Genomic DNA, 26,073 nt, shown 5'->3' with positions numbered 1-26,073 from the left:
CCAGAAAACATAAAACAGTAAGACTCATCATAATATGTTGCTAAATAAATATAAAATCATAGGTTTATGAATATATTGCTTCCCCAATTTTGGTATGTTCCTAAGATTTTATTTTTTTATTCTAAGGCTGAGTGACCCCTAAAGTGGTAGAAAATAGCTCTACCGAATTCAAAATGGTTTAACCGGGTAGAGGGAAGCTTAAGCAAATAATGCCTGTGCAGAGGGCAATTCTATAACATTGTGTCTATATTTAGGCATATACAGGACACCTATGTGGTGCTTATTCTAGCAAGAAAATATATAAAATGCATGCCTATGTAACATTGGTAGAAATTCAACGGATTAGCTGTGTGAATTAGGAGCGGCCCGATCATTAGGTCACCTGAGGTGGAGGCCTCAGGCAGCATACTTTTGGGAGTGGCATCTCCTCCTTCCTTTCTCCACCCCATTCCCTGAGTTTACCTTCTTTCTTCATGTTCCAAAAGCCAGCGGCGGCAGGCACAATTCCCACACAATGCCCTGCCCTGCTGCCAGTACCTGCCTCTTCTCTAACTGCAGCTGCCTCTCTGATGTAACTTCCTGTTTCCTCAGAGGCGGCTGCAGTGGAGAAGAGGATGATGGCAGCAGGGCAGCATATAGGAATTGCTACCACTGCTGGCTTTTAGAAATTGAAAAAAGAAGGTAAACTCAGGGAACAGGGTGGAGAAAGGAAGAGGTGGCAGCATCTTGGCCCGGGAAGGGGGGTGGCATCTCAGTCCTGCCTCAGGCGGCATCTTGCCTTGGGCTGCCCTGGCGTGAATGTATTCCTGCTTTTGCAGGTTTTTGTTTTTTTGTGCCTATTCCTCTGCAGTCTTTTTCTGCTTTGGGTGTCCAGCCAATGAGAGTAAGCTGCCTGCAGATTAAGGCAGCATTTTGTTCCCAGTTTTTTTTTTTCAATCAACCTTAGGGGCCCTTTTACTCAGCCATGGTAAAAAGTAGCCTGCGCTAGTGTGGGTGCATGAAATTGGTGTGCACTGGGCCATTTTTTACCACGGTGGGTAAAAAGGCCTTTTTAAAAATGAGGCAGTAAATACTACTACTACTACAACTTAACATTTCTAGAGCGCTACTAGGGTTACGCAGCACTGTTTAAAATAAACAAAGAAGGACGATCCCTGCTCAAAGGAGCTTACAATCTAAAGAACGAAATGTCAAGTTGGGTAGTCTAGATTTTCTGGGCAGAGGTGAAGAGGTTAGGTGCCGAAGGCGACATTGAAGAGGTGAGCTTTAAGCAGAGATTTGAAGATGGGCAGGGAGGGGGCCTGGCGTGTGCTAATATTAAAAGTAGTGCATGGCTATTTACTGCCTGAGCCCTTACCGCCACCTATTTACTTAGCTGTAAGGGTTCATGCAATACTTGTGCGGTAATCAGGCAGTGCACGGCAATGTGACTGTGCTGCGACTGTGCTGCCAATTACTTCTGGGAATGCCCTCCCATGGTAGAAAATTATTTTCTACCAGGGGAAACTGAGCATGCCAACTTCAGAATTACCATTGGGTGTCCTTGTTACCCCGGCGGTAGGGTCAATTTTGCACACACTACCCATGCGGTAACCCTACCACGGCTTAGCAAAAGGGCCCCTTAGACAGGGGCAGCTCAAGACAATCTGATTTCTGAGGCAAAGGATGATATAGAGCCCCCCCTGGCTTCCTCCCCCCCCTCTCTTCCTCAGAACTACAATCAGAGAGTAAGTTGGTTGGGAGTGATAGAAAGCAGGAGTCAAGCAACTGAATGTATTACAATATCATTAAAATACATAAACCATATATATATGTATATATTATTTCCTGAATTCTATAAAAGTCACTAAAAATTGTGCATGCAAATTTGGGCAGAGCTTCTAAATAAAAACTTACTTAGAAGTTGGAAACAACTATATAAAAGGGTTCAAGAATGTCTCTCTGGGGACAAAATAACTTTCCATAATTTAATGGAATGAGATGAAAATTATCATGAAGGAAAAACTATTTCAAAAATGGTCCAAATAGGCCTGGTGGTTCCAAAGGAATAAGACCCCCCCCCCCCCCCCCCAAAAAAAAAAAGACCCAATGCATTTCTATGGGAGAAGGAATTCCAGCTTCTCTAACATAAAAAAAACGGAATGGGATGAAACTTGGCATTTGGCAAAAACTGATAAAGAGACAGATAAGTGTTCTAAATTGGTCTGGGAGTTCCAGGGAAATAAGCCCTCCACCCTCCCTAAAATAATGGCCCAATACCAGAGTCCCAGCTTCTGTAGTAGAGAAAACTGAGATAGAGTGAAATATAGCAGTTAGAGTCAAAGGCAAGACAGTTTAAAAGGTAGAATTCCCCACTTCCAAACTGCCTTCACAGCCAAGAACTACCAGCAAGAACTGTCCCATCACCCTGCATATTGTTTCATAGCCAAAAACTACTCCCACATCTGCCATACCACCTTGCAAACTATGGAAGGAGAGGAACAACATAAAATTCAAGAAACAGCATGGTGAAAAACAAGACGCTGATGACTTTGGTGCTGAAAATTGGGTTGTTTCAGTTCTTCCTACCATCTTGAATGAGTTTGTACCTCGTGACATTTTCATTGCTGACGAAAATAGTCTCTACTGGTGAGCGATTCCTGATGGAACACTTGCATTCAAACAAGCCAAAACTACAGGAAGTAAACCGTCGAAGGACCAACTGATGATCCTCCTTTGCTGCAATATGGATGGGAGTGAGAAGATGGAACCACTCATCATTGGAAAGAGCAAATAGCCCCATTGCTTCAAGAATGTTAAGCGACTTCCTGTATCATATGAGGCTAACGCAAATTCATGGATGACTGGGGAAATTTGGAAGCAGTGGCAATAGAATGCAAGCACAAAAGCGTCAGATTTTGTTGCTTTGTGATAATTGTGCTGCACACAGTGATGATGTCAGGCTGTCTAAAGTCAAGGTGGTCTTCCTGCCACCAAACACTACCTCTCTGATCCAACCTATGGATCAGGGCATAATAGCCAATTTCAAACAACATTGTTGGGCTCTTGAGCTACGTCGCCTGGTGAGCATTATGGATGGCCAGACTGGCAAGGATAAGCGTGCTGTTGAACTGGCTAGTAATCTATCACTGTTGGATTCCCTACATATGCAGAAAGAAGCCTGGAATCATGTTACACAGGCAACCATTGTGAACTGCTACAAGCGGGCAAGCTTTGTTAAGGATGTGAAGAGGGATGAGAAAGATGCAGCTGTTGCAAACGCGTCAGATGAACAGGCTATTGACATCTCAGCCGGTGTTACTGAAGAGGAGTTTCATCACTACGTAGCTGTTGATTACGATCTACAAGCAGCTGACGACAGCACTGATGTTGAGATATGCGCCTACACGCAGGCAACGGCTGATGATGAAACAGATGATAAAATGAGCAGCGAGGCACATGCTGACGAAATTCAACAACCTCCTGCCACTTTTGCAAGAGCGCTGGAGAGTCTCAACACCGTGCGGGCCTATCAGGAGGCCACTGGATGTCAGTGCTATGACAGTTTTTACTGTCTGGCAGACGTGGAGGGGCATAATCGAACGTCGCTGGCCAAATAGATCGCCGTCGATCTATGTTGGCGGTGGAGCTACAACTGGCTGGAACCGTATTATTGAAAAAAATGGCCGGCCATCTTTTTGTTCGATAATACGGTTTAGCCCGGCTAAATGCCTTAGATGTCGCCGGGTTTGAGATGGCCGGTTTTGTTTTTCAGCGATAATAGTCCTCTGTACACTATTGTGTCTGTGAGTTCCATAGACTATCCAGCTGATAATCGAAAGTGATCGCCGGCCATTTCCCGACAAAAATCGGGAGATGGCCGGCGATCTCGGAAAAGCGGCGAAATTGGTATAATCGAAAGCTGCTTTTTTTGACAGCATCACCACTTTCCCGTCGCCTCGCCAGCGAAAGTTCAAAGGGGCGTGTCGCGGTGAAGCGAAGACGGGACATGGGCAGGTATGGGTGTGGCTACCAGATAGCCGGCTTTTGCCAATAATGGGAAAAAAATGGCGTTAAGCAGTATTTCGCCAGATTTACTTGGTCCTTTTATTTTCAAGACCAAGCCTGAAAAAGGTGCCCCAACTCACCAGATGACCACTGGAGGGAATGGGGGATGACCTCCCCATACTCCCCCAGCGGTCACCAACCCCCTCCCATACTAAAAAAATAAAAATAAAAACCTTTTTTGCCAGCCTGTATGCCAGCCTCAAATGCCATACCCACCTCCATGACAGCAGAATGTGTTCTATCCTCTGACAGCCTTTCCCTGGTTGTGATTTGGCTCTCGGGTGAGTGTGACACCTTTTCTGTTAGGTGCACTGCAGAGTCACATCAGCAATGCATTGTGGTGGGTGTAGGGTAGTGGGCTCTACTCCCATGGTGCTTTTCCCCCTGCTAACTGAGTCAGAGTGTGCCCTGTTGTGTTGCTGGTAGTCCATGAGGTAGTGGCCATTTTTGTAAGGCAGTTTTATATCCCTTTCATGTGTTACCCACGTTAGAGAACTTAGTTCTTACATTGAATGTGGCTGAAAGAGGGCATTGTACACCTTTCTACCAGCTCTGACCTACTGCTAATCTCAGTACCAGGGAGACTCTTTGCCAGTGGGGCACAACCTCTGATCTGCAGTTAACTGTGAGTAAACGTGCTTATTCAAATAAAGGATTTTTTCAAAGAGATTAGTCTTCAGGTGTGAACTGCTGTGCCAAGGTTATACAGCAGCAACAAGTCCTAGAATACTTTTAGTGGGTACCGCAGTGCACTTAAGGCAGGGGGACTTTCTCTGGGTTCACAATCTGAGGGGTCCTTTTGCTAAACCGCGTAAACGTCTACGTGCACCTAACACGCTCCAAAATGGAGTTACCGCCCGACTACCACGTGGCTCTTGCGGTAATTTCATTTTTGGTGCACCACAGATACACGCGTCTGAAAAATATTTTTTATTTTTCGGCACACGTAACGCATGTGCGCCAAGTGGCATTTGGCACGTGTAGGTCATTACCGCCCAGTTACCACTTGAGTCTTGACCACTAGGTCAATGGCTGGCGGTAAGGTCTCAGACCCAAAATGGATGTGCAGTAATTTTGATTTTGACGCTTGTCCATTTTTGGCAAAAATTAAAAAAGGCCTTTTTTACAGGCATGCTAAAAAATGGATTGGCGCGTGCCCAAAACCCACGCATACACTACCGCAAGCCATTTTTCAGCGCACCTTTGTAAAAGGACCTCTAAGTTTTTTGTTCATGGGGCAGTGGAGGGTTAAGTGACTTACCCACGCTCACAAGGAGCTGCAGTGAGATCTGAACTCAGGCCACCAGGATCAAAGTCCGCTGCACTTACCGTTAGGCTACTCCGCTCCTCTATCTATAGATCTTATAAAAAGCGACATTAGATTATGCATTATGTTAGTCCATTCAAAGATATTACAAACACTAGAAAAGCTTAATGATTATCTTCATGATGTTATTTGTTTTACCTGCATTATTATTCAGAGACCAACTATGAAACTACCCAGCTGGCTTGCATCCCATATTTACTTTGCACCCAATAGGACTGCAAGCACATTTTTCAAAAAGGAAACTATTTGCACAGTTTGTCCTTTAAAATGAGGGCTGGTATACAGTATTGAGTATACAAAATGTCCACATACTTTGCACATGCATTGAAGCAGGTACAAGGTACACGTGGTCAATTAGTGAGTGCGAACATTGATTTGAAAATGCAACCACCAGTGACATTCCTAGGGTGGCTGACACCCGGGGCGGATCGCCGATGCGCCACCCCCCCCCCCCGGGTGCAGCGTGACCCCCCCCCCCCCACCCCTGGCGAAAGGACACCTCCCCCCGGTGAAAGGACGGACACCCCCCCGGCGAAAGGACACCCCCCCCGGGTGCATTTTTACCTGCTGGTGGGGGGTGCCGCGCGTCTGTCGGGAAGTAACCTGTTCTGGGGCAGAGGGAGCAGGGAATGAGCGGAGCCGACAGGCACGCCGCACCCCCCCCAGCGGCCGTGCACCCGGGGTGGACCCCCCCCCCCCCTTGGTACACCACTGGCAACCACTGTAAATACTATATTTCCCTCCCTTGACCTAACCCCGCCCACCTTTACCCAGAGTAAAGAGTTGCAGTTCTCAAGCTGCATTTTAATGTAGGTAAAACCTGTTTACCAATATAATAATTTCTAAATATTAATTGCTTTTAAGGCTACTTTTAGCTGGAAAGTTATAATGTAAGTAGAGTTTTTCTCAAATTTCAGGGTGAGTTCCAAATAGTTGCAGTTGAACAGTGGACAAAGCAGGCAAAATTGTGTGACTCACAGGCAGGAAACACTTTATCTGTAAGGTTGTACTTTAAATGTCAACACTGCAAAAATTGCAGATCCCATAGCATTAAGGGCTTCTTTTTCAAAGCTGCGCTAGTGATTCCTGCACAGCAAATGAGAGGAATCCCATAGGAATTGAATGGGCTTCCTCTCATTTGCTGCACCGGGATTCAGTAGTGCTGCTTTGTAAAAGAGGCCCAAAACATTTACTGAAAATGTAAGAAAACACTTTATTATGAGCTAAAAGCAAACTTAATAATGGTATCATAAATCAAACTATGATGTTTCTATATCTTATTATACTAGGGAAACAGATCTGATAGCACTGAGATAAATGAAGCAAATGGTTTGCCAGTGTTTGCCGATTAATCAAATTTGAGATAAAGATATCACAAGGTTAAAGATTACTGCAATGTTGCGATATGGCTTTTCAATTAAAGTATCTGTCTCAGAGAAAGACAATTATATAATTTCCAGACATGAGCAGTTATATATTTGTAAGAGCGCATACTTCAGATTTTTTCATTTTATTTAGGGAAGGGGTGGTGTGGGGGGTGGGAGTCTTCTCAAATTTCAAATACATCTAGGGCCCCTTTTATTAAGCTGTGATAAAGCACTAATGTGTGCTTACTGCAGGTTAAAAAACACTAATTCGGGGCACGCTCAGGTCTCTTGTGGTAGTTTTGGCATCTGCGCACGCTTCCCACGCACTAAAAAAATGACTTTTTTACTTTTTTAGTGTTGAGTGTGTTTGGGGGTGGAGAGCACACGTGTTCTGAGCTAATCAGTTAGTGCAGATACATTGCCGCACACCAACTGATTAGCGCAAGATTAGTGCGGGAGCCTTACTACCTAGAAAATAGATGTCAGTAATTTCTCTGGTGCTAATGGCTAAGTGTTAATGGGGAAATCAGTGCAATGGGGAGATCAACACATGTGAACTCTCCCACATGTAACCAAAACTGTTTTATTATGTTCTCTTGCTATATTACTATCATGTTTATATTGTTTTCTTGTTATATTACTTTCTGGTTTATCATTATCATGTAACCAAAATCCTTCTGTAATACCAAATGTCTAATCTCTTCTTATTTCCACTATTCATGATGTATTGTAAGCCACATTGATCCTGCAAAGAGGTGGGAAAATGTGGGATACAAATGCAACAAATAAATAAAATGGTCATTAATTGAGAAAATGGGAAATGCAACTATTTTACAGCCGTGATATGAGAGGACTCAGCGCACGACCACTTTATAACGCAGCTTAGTAAAAGGGCCCCATGATATTTTTTTTCATTTTGTTATAGTTGATTTTTAGTATATATTATTTACAAATAATGCACATTAAATATGAAACAACAACAACAACAACAAAAAGCCCTCTGAATTTGTTGTTGCACTTGTTTCATTTTGAAGTGAAAGGAAATAAAACATGTCTATTTTGATGCATTTTCCATTTTGTTTCAAAATGAAGGCAGGTTCCCTAAGCAGGGCTGTTCTTAGGCAGGGGCGACAGGGGCGGTCGCACAGGGCCTCACGCTCCTAGGGGCCCTGCATCTCTGACACATCTGTCCTCCAGTCTCGGAACACCTCCCTGCTCTGTACCTTAATGTGCATCCACATTTCAGAAGAGAGCATCCGGCAGCGGCAGCGATTTTCATCTCCTGTCAGCTGCAGAGCCTAGATCCTCCTCACTGCTGCATCCCGCCCCCTTTTGATGTCACTTCCTGCTTCTGCAAAGGCAGGATGCAGCAGCGAGGAGGCTCTGGGCTTGGTTGCTCACAGGATATGAAAATCACTGCCGCGGCGGGGGACCCACTGAGCTGGTCTGCACAGGGCCCTACAATTGCTAAGACTGGCCCTGTCCCTAAAAGACTGCAAAACTGATATCCCCTGAGATATAGTACATAAATATAATATGTTGTCTTTTGTAATTTTGTATGGAACTACAGCTTAAAATAGAAACTGAAAGTCATAGAGGGATATCTAGCCCTTTTATTGGAGTAGACAATTAGAAAAGATGAGACGCTGGAGGAGAGAGAGAGAAAGTGGAAAAGTGCAGGGGAGAGCCAGGGACATGCAAAAGAGCAGGAGAGAGTCAGAGAGAGCTGGGGAGCAAAAGAGGGGACATGGAAGAGAGCAGGGGACAGCCAGAGAGGAATGGGGAGCGAAAGAGGGGACATGGAAGAGAGCATGGGACAGCCAGAGAGAAGATTATGGATGGAAGAGGAGAGAGAGAGAGAGATTAGTGGAAAGATGGGGAGAGAAAGAGGGGACATGGGCAGGAGAGAGAGAGAGAAGCTGCTGGGGAGAAACTGGGGGAGACCCTAGCTGTCAGACGGAGAAATGCTGAATGAAAGGAGGGAGAAAGAGGGGAAATGCTGGAAGGAGGGGGCAGAAAGAGGGAAGACACTGGAAGGATGGGGATAGAGAGGACATGCTGAATGGAAAAGGGTCGAGAGAGAGAACTGTTTAGAAGGAAGGGGAGATAGAGGGAGACAATGGATGGAAGGAGAGGGAGACAATAGACGGAAGGATTGGGAGAGGGTAATGGGTAGAAGGATGGAGAGAGAAAGAGGGATGACACTGGATGGGAGGGTAGAAGAGAAAGACATGGATGGATGGAGGGGAGGGAAGAGAGGAGAAATGTTGGACAAGGATGGAGGGAAGGAAAGACAAATGAAGGAGATGCACACGGATGGAGTGGAAGGGAGAGAGGAGAAATGCTGGACATGGATGGAGGGGAGGAAAGACAGAGGAAGTTCATGCACATGGATGGAGGGGAGGGGAAACATGCTGGATTTGGATGGAGGGAAATTGCTGAATTTAAGGGCTGGATTGGAACACTTTGAGGGCAGATGCTGAAACTGGAGAAAGGATAGGGACAGGGCTACAGATGGTAGACAGGACGCATAAGGACACAGGAGGATGGTGGACATATTGAGAGAAAAAATTTCAAATGGAAAGAAGACACTGGGACCAAAGCGAATAGAAAAACTAAATGATCAGACAACAAAGGTAAAAAAAGTATTTTATTCAGAATTTATTAACTGGAATATGTCAGCTTTTGGAAATGTGCATCTGTGATATTTTGCATGTAAGTTTCAATTTTTCTAGTATTGCTGCATGCTGAGTCTGACTTCTTGAGGTAACTTTCCAGTTTTGCCTTCATATCTGTTGTGTCATGTGTTTTTCATGTGTAATCAAGGTGCAGTATTCTACTAGTGTGTAGTATTTACAGCCCTTTTTGTTTTTGTTTTGTTTCACTAGGTTGTGTACTGGTGTTTTAGAGCCCGGTGTAATTACAGTGCTGCTTTTCCACGCATAAGGTTGTAGCTCATCCTGTCCTTTGAATTAGTGCTGTTATGGTTTGCTAAGGTTATGAGTGTGTTTTTGCACAAGTTTGTGTATAGTGTTTTGCAGTGGAGAGATTGTGTATTGGCATTACTGAGGTGGCACCAAAACATCGGAAAGGGTTTTAGAGCCTAAATCATGACACACTACCTCTTGAAGGATCTACATATAGTTGTTAACAAAAGGAGCTCATTGTGAACGCTATCCACCCTAAAAGGGTGTTTTGTGGCTCTACATGAGAATTGTGATATTATGATCCCTTGTTTCATATTGTTGACGGTCTGCATTTTCTATATGGGTGGTATATTGGTGTATTAGGGTCTGCCTAGTGTTATGTTACAGTAAGGTTCTGAGTGTGTTTTTGCACAAATTTGTGCATAGTGTTTTGCAGTTGAGCGATTGTGGTTAGTATATGCTTTGAGCAACCACTTTATTCTTTGACATATGATACATATCTAATATCTAAATTTAATAAAAGGTATTGTGACTATTTTATTTTTACTTATTTTTTTTCTGTGTTAATTGTGGCTATAAGCTCCGCCCCTGGCTCCACCCCTAACCCCGCCCCCTTTAGCCTCCCCAAACAGTTGGGCCACCGACCGCCTATGGTGGGGTGGTTTACAGGCAGCGTTGGTCCTTTACCACTGAGTCAACAATCTGCAGTACAAAGATACTTCAGGTTGGTGCTGTAAAGGCTTGCCCTTTTATGACACCTTGATAATTTTCTCCTTAACTGGGCAGGAGCCTCTCCTGTCCGATTAAATTATTTTGAATATTGGGCTCAGCAACTATAAAACTAAATTTATGGAATTTTAAACAACATGTCTAATGTGATATTCCTATCCACAATTAACATAAGATTACTTTCTGTGGATTAAATCGATAAAGAGTCCAGGACAGAATTTCCAAAATTCTTTCAATTAAATAAATAACTAGATGGCTGATTGTATTGTAGTGAGCTTGTATTATACTGAAATTTCCCTTTCACTTATATTACAGCCACCCTGTGACACTGGTGTGATGTCTTCCTTTACCACCATCACCATCAATAATGTGATGCACTGGCAAGAGGTGGAGCAAGAGACAGGGTCATCCTGCTTGGAAGGGAAAGAATGTGAAAACTTTTTCTGTTGCATTGAAGACTGCCGAACTGGGACATGGAGGGAAGGACGCATTCGCATTCATATTTCCCGCCTGGACTCTTACTCCCGTGTATTCTTTCCTACTGCTTTTTTGCTTTTTAACATAGTTTACTGGATTGCATATCTTTATCTCTAACTTTTCCAGACCTTATACAGAAATAAATAATGCATACTGTACATTAAAAAAGTTCACAAGTGAATAGGTCCTTGTTTCTTATCTCATTAAAAATGTATTTCAAAGTCTTCGGTGTTGATGGAATTTTCATTTGACCCAGGCTCGACAATTCGCTATAATAGACCTGTGCCCATATTTATATAACAAAAGCTTCATCTTTTATTTTTCCAAGAACAGTTATATGAACAAAGATAGTAATGGTGTGCATCCTTTATATTTCTTTTTTAAATCATATTTGGGCTGATTATAGTACTTCTGATAATGGTTATGCATTGGCTTAAAACATAGCATATTTTTTTTAAGTATACGCCAATGCACAACCTGTGGCTAAATGAAAGTTCTATTATGCATCATTTTTGCATGATTTTTCCAAACTTTTTTTATAGTGAACCTTATGCTGAAGTGCATGGTTTCTTATGTAGTCTAATGTATGGTAAAATATTCTATAATAGTGAAACTGTTTAATCTGAGGGTGGAGAGATACATGATTGCTAAGCAAGACATTAAAATTGAATTCAAACTCAGCATATTAGGTTTTCTTGCATATTTGTCAGTTTGATTTACGTCTACTCAAAGCAGAAACAGACAAGGCAAACAAATTAAAAAAAAGAAAAACAGATTTTTTTAAAATTAAATTTAAGGGAAACTTGTAATCTGAAATCAACATTTAAAAAATGGTCAGACGGAAAGAGGTTCCTCAAGGAAACTGAAATGTTCTTCAACAAATTAAATAACAAAGGGCTTGATTGTGTGTGTGTGTGGGGGGGGGGGGGGGGGGGGGGGGGGGAATGGTTCCTCATTTACCTCATTTTGCCAAGCAAGAACTGCCACAAAAGAAAACTTAATAGATATAGCCAGTATAATAAGAACATATTCACCAAAACCTAAAAGAAGATTGTTCAGGTGTATAAGGGAAGAAGAAACTATGGGGCCAAGTTTACTGAAATGTGGTAGGTTTTGCACTCATCACACTTTGGGTATATTTTATAAGTAGCACCTAAAAATCAGTGCTGAAAATGTAACATGTTTAGCGGGAGCGACGGAGGGCAGGTGGAGGGGGGGCCCGGCGACCTTGGGTGGGGGGGGGGACCTTGTCTGGCTCTCGGCGGCCTTGCTTTAAAAGAAAAAAACTTTGCTAGATCTTACTTTTGGTGAAAGGAGGCGTTTAAGGTTAGTTCCAACCTCCGGGAGCGACGGAGGGCGGGTGGAGGGGGGCCCAGCGACCTCGGGTGGGGGGGGGGCGACCTCGGGTGGGGGTTCGACTCCGATGTTTCCCCGAAAAATAAGACATCCCCTGAAAATAAGACCTAGCGTGTCTTGGGGAGAAAAAATTAATATAAGACAGTGTCTTATTTTCGGGGAAACACTCATGCTATCTGCCAGGGTATTTAGAGTGAGCCCTTGTGCAAAGAAAGGAAACATTCTGCTGTCATGGTGATGCAATCGGAACACCCCATGCAGAGAACCTCCCCCCTTAACACACATCACCAGATTCTGTATAGGTCACCCAAAGTTGGGCGTGCAACTTTGGGGGCAGAACACAGATCCAAACATAAACTAATTATCTAATTAGGTGCTAACAATCAATAATTGGTGTTAACAAGCACTTAATTTTCAGTAATTAGGAGTTACGTGCAGATTTGCCCTATATTATATTCTATAGCATACATACCTAAATTTCACAGTGCTCAACTCCAGTGGCGTTCCGACCCTAGCTGACACCCGGGGCGGATCACCGATGTGCCCCCCCCCCCGGTGAAATGACACCTCTTCCCCCCCCCCCCGGCGAAATGACACCCCCCCGGGTGCACGCCACTGGGGGGGTGCCGCGGCGCGCACCTGTTGCCCTGTTTCAGTCCAATTTCGCAATTCGCATGTGTTCACTGCTCCCTCTGAGTCTGCCCCAGAACAGGAAGTAACCTGTCTGACTGAAACAGGGCAACAGGCGTGCGCCATGGCACCCCCCCCAGTGGCGTGCACCCGGGGCGGACCGCCCCCACCGCCCCCCCCCCCCCCTTGGTACGCCACTGCCCAACTCCAAAAGGAGTGTGGCTATGAGAGAGGCAGGGGCGGGTCAGGGGCATTCCAATAATTTAGGCACAATATTAGAGAATACCGTGATTTGCCCCAATCTTTGTCAGGAATAAAGGCTCAGGCCCAAAAAGCATGAAATGTGCTGTAAGGCAGTATTTTGTAAAGATCGTTGTGTATATAGCGCCCTTTGCAGAACACTAGCTTAGCGTGGATCATCCTAGCATCTAGCTTTGAGCACCATTTATTGAATTACCCCCCTCCTGGGACTTTCCTGGAGGTCTCTGGTAATCTAATGAACAGAGTGGGAGTGATCCACCTCTGCTCCCACCCCATAGCCACTTGGGTTCAAAATGGCAGATGGTACGACTGCTAGAGGTCAACCTGCCATATAAGGAATTGGAAGTAGGGGGAGGGTTGGGGATTGGCATGGAGAGGATGGTCTATATAAGAGCAGTTGTATTTTAAGGGAGATGCTCAATGGGAGGCACACTGTGCAGGGGGGAAGCTCAGCAGGTTGTACTGTCTAGGGGTGCTGATGTGCAGCAAAGTAATGGTTTTATTTCTAAGGACCATTTCTATGGCTCTGGCAGTAATTTGAAAAGTTTTCCAAGAACCATACCATTGTGAATAGTGAGAATGTACTGTAAGTTATGTTTCAAATTATATTGTCACCACATGGTTGAATATTGACTCTGTGTACACACACACACACACACACACACACACACATATAAAACCAATGGTAGATTTATTTTATTATTTTTGTACATGGCTCCAGGAGAGAAGTATGGAGCTCTGGGGTCATCTTCATGGCCAGTTGCATCATTGGTGGCCAGTGCTGGTGTTGGTGGGGGCTCCAGAAGCATTTTGGGGCTTCTAAGAGGAGGTTGCTTTCAGCATGATCATCGGTGATGCTACCCGATCAAAGAACGAAGTTCCCTGAGCTAGGAGTGCCTAGAGAAATGGCTGTTTTCAGTCTGGTCGGGTCTCCAGAGCATGTGCGATTTTTTGTGCATGCACAGTGATGCTACGGGGACATACTGTAACTTGATATAAAGAGAAGCTGGGGATGCGATTTTTTGGGGGTCTACTGGTTTTAGTTCCATGGTTTTTGCAGGCTTTTTCCTGTGGTCATTAGGGGTTCATTGGGACCCATTCTGCTGGTGGAGGCCGAGTGAAGAGCATGTAGAGGTCAATGTAAGGGGTCTGGTGTTCCAAGATTTTACTTAGTTTTGTTTAAAATTGAGGTTTTTTTGGACCCATTTCGCTGGGCGATAAGGGGTTAAAATGTGATGGTAGTTATGGGTTTCTGAAAACCTTAAGTCGATTAGTACTTTAATATTTTTGTCAAAAATCATTTTGTAGGGAAAGTAAGAACATTTTAGTTTGAGTCATTCCTGGATTTTAGTTTTGTTATTTTTTTTCAGCAGGCATCATTTGGGGGTGTGCGTGTGGCAGTAATGAATATTTTTAGCAGGGCCGTGCCTAGGGTCTCTGGCGCCCCCCTGCAGACTATCAGTTGGCACCCCCCCCTGTAGACTATCAGTTGGCGGCGGCGTGGTGCCCCCCCCCCCCTTGAAAATGATCGCTCACCACTTGCCACACTGACAGGAATTGTCAGCAATATTCTTAGAAACAAATTGCTATACATTGCAAAATAAGATAGCAGATGTAAATTCTCAAAGTGGACATATTCCAAACACTAAAATGAAAATAAAATGATTTTTTTCTACCTTTGTTGTCTGGTGACTTTCTTTTTCTGATCATGCTGGCCCAGTATCTGATTCTGCTGCTATCTGTCCTCTTAACTCCGTTTCCAGGGCTTCCTTTCCATTTATTTCTTTCTTTCCTTTCCTCCTTTCTTCTGTCCTCAGCTTCTGCCTATTTTCTTCATCCATGTGCAGTTTTTCTCCTCTCTTCCTTTTCCCTCATTTCATCTCCTTCATCTCTCTTCCCTCCCCTCTATGTCCAGCAATTTCTCCTCTCTCCCTGAGCCCTGCCCTCCCAATCCATGCCCATCCATGCTCCTCTGTCCCCTGCCCCCTCCATTCATCCTTTTCCAGCAATTCCCCTCTCTCCCTGAGCCCTGCCCTCCCAATCCATGCCCATCCATGCTCCTCTGTCCCCTGCCCCCTCCATTCATCCCTATCCAGCAATTCCCCTCTCTCCCTGAGCCCTGCCCTCCCAATCCATGCCCATCCATGCTCCTCTGTCCCCTGCCCCCTCCATTCATCCTTTTCCAGCAATTCCCCTCTCTCCCTGAGCCCTGCCCTCCCAATCCATGCCCATCCATGCTCCTCTGTCCCCTGCCCCCTCCATTCATCCTTTTCCAGCAATTCCCCTCTCTCCCTGAGCCCTGCCCTCCCAATCCATGCCCATCCATGCTCCTCTGTCCCTTGCCCCCTCCATTCATCCATATCCAGCAATTTCCCTCTCTCCCTGAGCCCTTCCCTCCCAATCCATGCCCATCCATGCTCCTCTGTCCCCTGCCCCCTCCATTCATCCTTTTCCAGCAATTCCCCTCTCTCCCTGAGCCCTGCCCTCCCAATCCATGCCCATCCATGCTCCTCTGTCCCCTGCCCCCCCATTCATCCCTATCCAGCAATTCCCCTCTCTCCCTGAGCCCTGCCCTCCCAATCCATGCCCATCCATGCTCCTCTGTCCCCTGCCCCCTCCATTCATCCTTTTCCAGCAATTCCCCTCTCTCCCTGAGCCCTGCCCTCCCAATCCATGCCCATCCATGCTCCTCTGTCCCCTGCCCCCTCCATTCATCCCTTTCCAGCAATTCCCCTCTCTCCCTGAGCCCTGCCCTCCCAATCCATGCCCATCCATGCTCCTCTGTCCCCTGCCCCCTCCATTCATCCTTTTCCAGCAATTCCCCTCTCTCCCTGAGCCCTGCCCTCCCAATCCATGCCCATCCATGCTCCTCTGTCCCCTGCCCCCTCCATTCATCCCTATCCAGCAATTCCCCCTCTCTCCCTGAGCCCTGACCTCCCAATCCATGCCCATCCATGCTCCTCTGTCCCCTGCCCCCTCCATTCATCCTTTTCCAGCAATTCCCCTCTCTCCCTGAGCCCTGCCCTCCCAATCCATGCCCATCCATGCTCCTCTGTCCCCTGCCCCCTCCATTCATCCTTTTCCAGCAATTCCCCTCTCTCCCTTCCATGACCCCCCCTCGCATCCATGCTCCTCTCTCTCCCATGTCCCAGCCTGGCCCGCCCTCTTCTCCCCCCTTCGCATCCATGCCCCCCCCTTCGCATCCATGCTGTCGTTTCTCCCCTGCCCTCCCACTCCCATTGTTCAACTGCCCACCCTCTTCTCTCCCCCCAACATCCCTTTTCTTTTTTTTTCTTTTTAAATGTACCTCCATGGCGGTTCTGGCAGCGCAGCGTCAGTGAAGGAGGTGGCGCTCCCGACGTTGCTAGCCTTCCCTTCGCTGTGTTCCGCCTTCTGACGTCATTTCTGACATCAGAAGAAGGCGGAACACAGCGAAGGGAAGGCTAGCGACGTCGGGAGCGCTGCCTCCTTCACTGATGCTGCGCTGCCGGAACCACTACGGAGGTACATTTAAAAAGGAAAAAAAAAAAAGAAAAGGGATGTTGGGGGGAGGGCGAGCGAGGTGAGCATGGTGCGGCGGCGCCCCCCAGAGGGAAGCGCCCCCCTGCCATGCTTACCTCGCTTACCGTGTTGGCACGGCCCTGATTTTTAGGGTGGATGTACCCAGGTCTTGAGGAGTTTGGGGGATAATTTTTGAAATAATGTATTGGCCTGGGCAATTGGGGAGCAAAAGTTATGAGAAAAATATGGAATGTGGGATTTGATGGGATTAAGGGTAACTGGACCTTTTAAGTGAATTTTGTAGACATTTTTGTGTTAATTATAGTAAAAATATATTTTCCCCAATATTTCCTATGGGATCAAAATGGAGACCATGGATTTTTCAGCCTTTGAAAGTTTTGTGTTCCAGCCTTTGATTGGTTACTGGAGGTCAGCTGGTGATTCCGAGTCACTGTCACAAGTAGCAATAGCTGTGTTGGCTGTTGTCAGAGGAGCTTAAGTTCTCAGAAAGGATGGATGCTTGTGTGAGATCTCTGTAACAGAGAGAAGGTTTTTGGGCCAAAAAAGCTGTTAGCAGATTCCTAAACAAATAGTTCTGACTCTGGGGGTTAAGAGGAATCTGGTTTTTGCCTTAGAAGTGAATTTCTTTTGAAAAAAAATATTCTGACACTTTGGGAAAGTGTTGTGTGGAAGCAATTTAAACGGTGACAGAAGCTCTTATTTTTAAAATGGGAGCAATGTCTCAGAGAAAAGGGAATTTACTTATTTTTTCCCTGAACAGTTATTCCTGGTAGGTCTACAGGGTCTGGTTGTTGAGCCTATTGGGCTTATGAGCTGGCTTACTAGCCAGATAGTAAGGCAATGGGAGTGGCCAGGGTGTTAAATGCTATATGAGTGAGAGTGTGAGAATGATTGAAATAACGAATGAAGCTTTATTAAGAAGTTGAAGTGAAATCTCGAGAAAGAGGGATTTATTCTTAAAGTAATTTCTTTAGTACAACTGTATGAAAATGGGTCTATAGGGCCTGAGTGTAAGGCTTAAGGCCTATGAGCATAGGTGCCGACCTAATAACAAGGTACCAATGTGTATAGAAAATAGGACGGGAGAGAGAAAAAGTGATCTGATTACCTTTGCCCTTCTTAGTTTAGGGACAAAGTTGATAAGCCAGGTGCTTAACTTAAGGACCTCAATTATTTTTTTTTTTAATAGCTGGCCAAAGTAAACTCTTTCCTCATAGAAAGAGTAACCTGAAACAAGTCAGGAAGGCAGACTCTCTAAGAGAAGTAGGACATGGTTCCAGAGTCCACACAGAAACAAGCGTGAAGCAAAGGGCCCCACCATCCTAGCAAGGAGAAGAGAGAAGACTCAAGAAAGACCATAATCCGGGCCATGCCTAGGGTCTCTGGCGCCCCCCTGCAGACCATCAGTTGGCGCCCCCCTGCAGACTATCAGTTGGCGCGCGCGTCCCCCCTCCCGGACCTGCCTGGCTCCAAGGCGCATCTGGGGCGCTATGGAGGAAATGGCTGGGTTTGGCCTGAGCCTCCTCCGCTCCATCCCCGATTCCCCGGCACTTTAAATTTACCTCTCTCCGCCTCCGGCTCCGACGTCTGCGCAGCGTCAGTGAAAGCGCTGCCTGTCTGACATCTCTCTACGAGCCTTCCCTTCGCTTGTTCGTTCCCTGTGTGTCCTGCCTTCTTCTGACGTCATTTCCTTGAGGGCGGGACACAGAGGGAACAAACGAGTGAAGGGAAGGCTGGTGGAGAGATGTCAGACAGGCAGCGCTTTCACTGATGCTGCGCAGATGTCAGAGGCAGAGCAAGGTAAATTTAAAGTGCCGGGGATCGGGGATGGAGCGGAGGAGAAAGTTTTTTTTTAAAAATACAACTCAACGGCGCGGCACCCTTGAAGGCAGGTGCCCCCCTGCGGCGCTTACCGTGCTTACTGTGTTGGCACGGCCCTGACCATAGTTTCTACAGATAAGTGTACACAAGTGCCTGGAAAAGAAAGAAAGAACACTGAGACACATAGTTGTGACATACTCCCTTACCTGATAAAGAAGATTCAAATCCGTAGGGGTCTGAAGGACAAAAATTGGACACAAGGGACCCTGCTTACTAAGGTGCACTAGCATTTTTAATGCGTGCTAAAAATTAGTGCACACTAATCATTTAGACGTCCATAGGAATATTATGGGCATCTACATGGTTAGCATGTGCTAATGCTTAGTGCACACTAAAAATGCAAGTGCACCTCTAGCATGGCTTAGCAAACAGGGCCCAAAGAGTCATTTCTAATAAAGAAAACATTTTCTCAAGAGAAAGTTAACAGTAAGACAGAAATTAATTGAATAGTAATAGTTATCTGATATTCTGGTTCTCTACCCAGTTTTTGAGAGGAATGTCTAGTTGCACCTGTAAAAGGAAAAGTGTTATATAAGGGTAACATTGAAAGTAAAATTGAACTAATTAACAATTTGTTTACTTATTCCTAGACCTCTTAATAATAAACACCTGTAACATCTATCTGATTTTTGACTTAAAATCCATCAAGTTTCTTTCCTTCTCTTGGCTTTTGAACTAAGAGAGCTAGCCCCCGTTTACTAAGCCACGCTAGTGGCTGAGGTGCACTAATGCTGACACAACCCATTCACTTTGAATGGACTGTGTTGGCATTGCTGTGCGGCAGCCGCTAGTGAGGCTTAGTAAACATGGAGGTAGGCTAGTCTTATGTACACTGTTATTCAGAACTGTTTGATGATTTGAGGTAAGCGGCCAGTTGGTATTTGGTAAAGTCACCTAAACAGGACCGAAGCAACAGGGGTTTATATAGATATAGACATAGTTATAGATAGTGGCAAGGCACTGGCATGTCCTTATCAAAAAGAAGCAAGAAAAACCATATCATTGCTCACTTTAAATCAGTGGAAATTAGAAAATGGAGCTATTGCTTTAAGAAGTGGGGAAACTACAAGTCCCAGGAGGCAGTGGAGTTATGAGGTTAGCAGATAAGCCAATCTGGGAAGAAACCTGGGGAAAAGCCTGCTAACTCAACAACAGCTGCTCTATTCAAGGGAGCCAGTGGTTGTTGCTGTTAGCAACACTCACCTGCAGCAATTATCAATCAACTTTGGTGACTGCTAGAGAAGGGGTTTAAAAGAAGTCGTAGTTCTAGAGGTAAAGGGAGCTCAGAATGAGAAGTGACCAACCAGAAGAGAAAAGAGACAGAGAAAGACAAAAATCTGTAAATCCTGAAAGACAGAACAAGGTTAGTTTTCCAAGAAGGAGGGATGGAGACAGAATTCCCCTCCCATCCTCCATAGCAACTAAGGGAAGAGAATCCACTGTGAAGAAGACATTAATGCTTAAGTCTTACTGTAGGCATTCACAGGGAGCATGAAAGGAAGAGTGAGACAAAATGCCCAAAGGCTAGGCAGTCTCTACTATGGAGGAAAGGTGCTTCCATAGGGGTGACCCGGGTGAGTAATGGTTTATTGTGGTGTGTAATTGCTTTTAATAAAAAGGAGACAAGTGTAATGTTGGCCGATGTTTAAACTGAGCCTCGCTAGTGTAGAAACTTGCCTGCGTGTTGGAAAAAGTTTAGAAAAAGTGTTTTTAACCGAGCATTGTTAGTGCATAAACCTTCCTGTATTCTGGGCAATGCAAAGTGTGTTTAGAAGTGGAACTGAGGTTTAGGGTGTTAAGTGGATACTTCCATATCGCTGGTCCAGTAAAAATAAATAAATAAAATAAAACTGCTGAGAAAAACAAAACCCTGTAAAGCTAAATAGAATTGCAAAGTCCATGTTTAAGGATTAAGACTTGAAACCCCTCAGCAGCGAAGCTGTTTTGCAACTGCATGCATTGGCTACAGTCTGTGAAATCCAGCTGAAGTGTCCAGTAGGGGAAGTGCAACAAAGAAGCACGGGGCAACCTATACCCATGGCCAGGGCCACCAAGAGAGTGAGCCAGGCCCGGGGTAGGGCTGCTGCCCCCCCCCCCCCAGACCGCCATATAGCCAGACCACAAAAATTAGGATGGGAGTGAGGTCAGAGCCTAAAGTGTGTGTGTGGGGGGGCACATTTTGCCCCACCTCCCTGCCTCCTGCAACTCCACATACCTTGACTAGTGGGGGTCCCCAAGCCCTTCCAAGAGAAGCCTTCCTCCAGCGCTCATCTCCGCCACACCCTGCAGCAGAGAATGCTGGAGGAAAACTTCTGCTGGTGGGGCTTGGGGAACCCCTCCAGCCAAACCAGAGGCCCTGAAGTCCTCCGTCTGCTCCTCCCAGCCTCCAAAGGGGGCCCGACAATGGAGCTTTCTCTCTCCTGGGTCCCGTCAGGTGCAGGAGAGAGACAGACCCTGGCGCCGGGCTTCCCCAGAGGCCGGGCCAGGGGGAATCTTGCCCCTCCTCTTGGTGGGCCTGACCATGGCTACTGGATGGTGCCAGGACCCTGGTGGCATCACAAAATACATCTATATCTCTGCAGTGATTGGATAACAATTGAATCCCTGGGATTTTGTCATCTATCTTTGTTGTTTAACACTGTAACTTAAGCAAATTTGGGCAATTTATGCCAAAATAAACATCAAGCAGCACTTTCATTATTGACCACCAAACCTCACTGCATACGTACTTTTCCTACCATGGAAAAGTGCCATCAGCATGATTTCATTGTTTATAGTACATGATGAAGAGAAAAAAAAGGGAATCTATGAATTTTACCTCATAATCTGAATTGTGCACATATTGAAGTCAAATTTTCAGTAAACATGAAGAACTATATTGAAAACAAGGCAATACATATTACCACACCTAGGAGACCCATTTACTAACCATGATAAGAAATAGGCTTAACATGTTCTTGTGGGCTAAGCCCTTTTAAAAGTGACCCTAAATAAGGGATTTTTCTTTTCATTTTGCAGGTCTCATGCTAATATTTCCATTAGTGTGTGAGACCTGCAAAAATATTAATGTAGAAGCACTTACCACCTCCTGTTTATGAAGTGCTATGCGCTCCTGCGTTAAGTCTATGTTATACAGCTAGTTCCCACTAATGCAAGTTCACTAGCTGGATAACATTTCCATATTTATTCCCTGTCCATGACATGCCCTCTCTAAAAAAAAAAAAAATTAAAAAAAATAGTGTGCAATTAGCAAGCTATAACAAATTACCTCAAAACGGTTCTACATGTTTTGTGGTAAGCTCTTTTCCCCATGCTAAGTGTACATTTGTACTTAAAGCAGTTTAGTAAAAGGACCTCCTAATGCTATTTTTATGTACCTCGTAAAGTACAAGAGTCAATAGTTTGAATGGAACATAACGGTTGTCCAGTGTATATTTGGTAAGAACACCCCCTTACTGGGCGCTCCTGAATTCAGGGCCCGATCTACCTGGAGTCTCCCGAGGGCAGCCTGTCGGTTCCTTACTCGCTTAGTTCTCGGTGCCTCCACCTGGGGAAAAAAAGCATTAGCAGGTAGAATTATCCTCTTCTTCACCAGGGAAACTCCAAAAAAACTGCTATGAACAAGGCTGGCTAATAAATTAAACAGGCTTTATTTAACTATTTACACAGATCTATATTATTTAGTCTCTATTAAAAAAAAAAAATACCAGTAGTCTTGGCACTTAACCTCTTAAGCCAAATACTTTCTAATTTATGCACTCTACCAATAAAATTTCACCTTTGACTCAGGGTACTTAGTCCTTTACACTTTCCAAACCCTTCCAGTTTTACTTACCAAAGTAGAAGCTGTAAGCTCTTGCCTCCTGCTTAGTTAAATCAGTGTGTGGGTGTGGCTATGTGGCCTAGGTTTCTCCTCTCCTTTCTATGCAAGTCTACCTTCTGCCAGACCCCTCAGATCTAACCGCTCTGCTGCAGACTTTATGGGCTGGTTGCTGTTGTGCTGGACTTCTAGGTTATCTATGCCTGTCCCTGCTGTGGCTTCCTGGAAGCTTTCGCTGGGTTCTGAGGACTGACTATCCTTCCAAGAGCTGTCCTCTTCCACTGGGCTCCTAGTGCTAGCCACACCTAGGCAGCTGGGCCCCTAGTGCCAATCACACCGCAGAGGCTTTCACCCTCGCTGATACTCTCTTCAAGAGGAGCCTCTCCCTGCTGGGGTTCAGGTTTACCAGCCCTTAACAAAGCTCTGAAACCACTAGTTCCAGAGTTCCCCACTAGAAGGCTCCCGCTGCTTTTCATGGCCATAGACAGTGATAATGCCCTCAAGGGCCATCTTATTGTGCCCTGAGCCACTTCCAAAGACTTCCTCATCGCTCCTTTTTCTACCCTGAGCTGTTCCCAAAGGCCTCTGTGCCTTGAGTGATGCTCCCAAGAGCTGCTGCTCCGCCTCCTGCCCTCAGCTGCTCCCAAAGGCCTCTGTTCCTTGAGCGATGCTCCCAAGGGCTGCTGCTCCTTCTTCCCTGAACTATTCCCAAAGGCCTTCACCTTGAGTGATGGTTCTAAGGGCTAGTGTTCCTTTTTCTGCCCTGAGCTGCTTCCAAAGTTCTCTATGCCTTTATTGATACTCTCAGGAGGTATCTGTGCATGTGCATCACTTATTCCCACAAGCTTTATTCCCTTCCGTGAATCCCCTCATAATGTGTAAAAAGAGCTACCAACAACCTGTTCATTTGCCTCCATTTGCATGTAGACAGAGCTATGGGACTCGCCCCTCTCCTGCAAATGTTTAGCCGCATTCCCATGCAGCTCTACTAAGGCAAGCAAACTGACAGTTATAAACTCTTATTTTTTTTAAAGCGTTTTACCAGGATTTCTTCTTTCCCCTTACTTCTTATTAAAGTCCACCCACAGGGGGGCTTTCTGTGACCTTTTCATTTAGTAAGAAAGACAGTCCTGCAAAGTAAATGATAACATTTCAGTTATAGAATCTGTGCAAAATGTCCTCCCTAAACAGACACAAGAACAAAGATGTGTATGTCACTGTCTTATTACAATGTTGATTGTTTTATTTATTTTTATTACATTTGTACCCTGTGCTTTCCCACTCATGGCAGGCTCAATGCGGCTTACATGGGGCAATGGAGGGTTAAGTGACTTGCCCAGAGTCACAAGGAGCTGCCTGTGCCTGAAGTGGGAATCAAACTCAGTTCCTCAGGACCAAAGTCCACCACCCTAACCACTAGGCCACTCCTCCACTACATGTTGATCAACTTCTTCCCTTCCAATATTTTTTGTACCAGTTTCATCAATCTTTTTTAGAAGATTATTTAAGCCCCCACCACCCAATCTCCAATTCTTTGTCAGAAATTCAGGAATAAGCTTGTCCATTAAACACCATTTTCACAGTTACTGTAAACAATGACATAGCACTGACATCACTTTTGCACTGCTGAAAAAGTAAGTAAGCAGTGAATTCTGGTGCTCTATTATGCAAAGTGTTGCTTTGTTATTTTGGTACAAATTACCCAAAATCTAGGGGTTCCCTTTTTTTCATATATATAAATACCATGGTAGAAACGAACACTAATTCTCTGTCATATTCTGTTGGAGATGATCTTAGTCTCTTGGATTCACTGCTAATGCTTGCTTCAACACTGCATTGTTTTGCATTTCCAAAGGGAATGGACTTGATAAGGTGTAATAAACACTAGCAACATATCAAGAATCACTAGGAAATTCATTTTAATCAGGCCAGTGGCAAATGGTTCACATGTGTAAGCTCAGGAAGGCCTTCAAAACACATTGGATTCCTATGGATTAAGGTCATAGAATTTGTTGGTTATACTATCAAAAACTTTATTTGTGATTTTAGGTATTTTTTTTCTAATATAACTGAGTCTGAAGTTTATTACGGTATGTTTTGTTATTTTGTGAATATTCTTATGAAATCCACTCTGTGCATTTTGGGAGGGCAAACTAAAAATCAAAATAAATGAAGCGCATAAAAACAGTGAGACACCTATGCCATTGTGTGAAGGCTAGGCAGCAGCTACAGGAAAGGCAGGAAGTAATTGGAATATCTCTGTACCTCCTTACTCTGGAAGTGGCACCAGGTGGAATTCTACTTAACTCATGATGCAGAAATGAATGAAAATCAGCATAGGTTTAGATTACCTCCAGGAGCCTCAGGATTGGTTACTCATGATGAGGATGATGCATGTCCTGAAGCCTTTCAAGGATGCCAGGGCATTCACTCACAGCTAGGCTAGGCAGGTCATTCCTGTAATCCGCCTATAGGAGGATAAGTTAGAGCAGGGGAGGGCAATCATTATACACAGAGGGCCACATGCATGTTAGTACTACCCTAGCAGGCCAGAATATCATGTAATGCTGGAACAGGAAATATACAGAGCTCCATAGACCTTTTATGATAAATAAAAATTTAACTAAAAACAATGGAAACAAACTGTTAGAATGGCTATTCTTAATATATTTGTGAAATACAGTATTCAAAATTGCCAAAACTCTAGTTAATAATATTTTCTGTGTATACTTCTTATGGTCTTAGGCAGTGGCGTTCCTGGCCTGGATGGCACCCGGGGCGGATCACCGATGCGCCCCCCCCCCCCTGTTAAATGACACCTCCCCCCAGCGAAATGACACCCCCCGGGTGCACACTGCTGGGGGAGGGGTGCCGCGGCACGTGCCTGCTCCGAGTTCGCTAATTTTGCTCGTTCGCTGCAGCTCCCTCTGCCCCGGAACAGGAAGTAACCTGTTCCGGGGCAGAGGGAGCTGCAGCGAACGAGCGAAGTTAGCGAACATGGAGCAGGCATGCACCGCGGCACCCCCCAGCGGCGTGCTCCCGGGGCGGACCACCCCCCTTGGTACGCCACTGGTCTTAGGGACTTTCTGGCAGGAGTAGGCTATCGTCACCATAGATGTTAGTGCTAGGGCAGTGGTTCCAATGTAACTACAAATCTGCTTTGAATTCTTTACTATGCTGAATTCTTACACACTGGCCACCCTATGTAACTAATGGGTAAAAGGGAATATCTCTCTTCAGTTCACTAATTTAACATTCTAAAAAGATATGCTGGTGTCTGGCATGCATGAATGTGAATGTAGGAGGCAGAGGAGCTTTGTAAAAATAATGGAAAGAGTGGACTCCCCTTGTAGTAGTGTCGGCATCTGAAGAACTCTACCAGCTAGCAATTCCTCTGCTTTCTTTATCTGGTGCTACCTGTCCCTATGGTCAACATAGAATGGGCTCTCCTGACAAAAACAATAGCTTCAGCATTTGGGAAGCAGATACCACTAACCCCTCTTCAAAAGAGATCCTGCATAATCACTTGACACCTTGCAGAACAAACTGAAATCAGACACACACCCCTTGGCATTGTGATTCCACAATATTACAATCAAAGGTCGTCCATCAACCAGCATGCCTCATAAACTGGTATTCTCAATGGAGGGGAATATTGTGAGTCCATATGCATAAACATCAGAACGAAGGGAGTCGCAGGTGCCAAGGCACCCCTAAGATATTTCTTCT

General features: G+C 45.1%; 1 protein-coding gene across 1 annotated transcript in view; it reads left to right on the top strand.

Annotated features, from left to right (window-relative positions):
- The window catches only part of LOC115474893 (gamma-aminobutyric acid receptor subunit gamma-4), a 339,336-nt gene extending 327,836 nt beyond the window's left edge, over positions 1–11,500 (top strand). Inside the window, exon 9 of the mRNA XM_030210585.1 lies at positions 10,713–11,500. Coding sequence (XP_030066445.1) covers positions 10,713–10,991 — 279 coding nt within the window. The 3' untranslated portion in view covers positions 10,992–11,500. The remainder of the gene's footprint in view (positions 1–10,712) is intronic.
- The last annotated feature ends 14,573 nt before the right edge of the window (positions 11,501–26,073 follow it).

Source organism: Microcaecilia unicolor, chromosome 7, assembly GCF_901765095.1.
Source record: "Microcaecilia unicolor chromosome 7, aMicUni1.1, whole genome shotgun sequence".
Taxonomy (NCBI): domain Eukaryota; kingdom Metazoa; phylum Chordata; class Amphibia; order Gymnophiona; family Siphonopidae; genus Microcaecilia; species Microcaecilia unicolor.
This window is presented reverse-complemented; position numbering and strand designations above follow the sequence as displayed.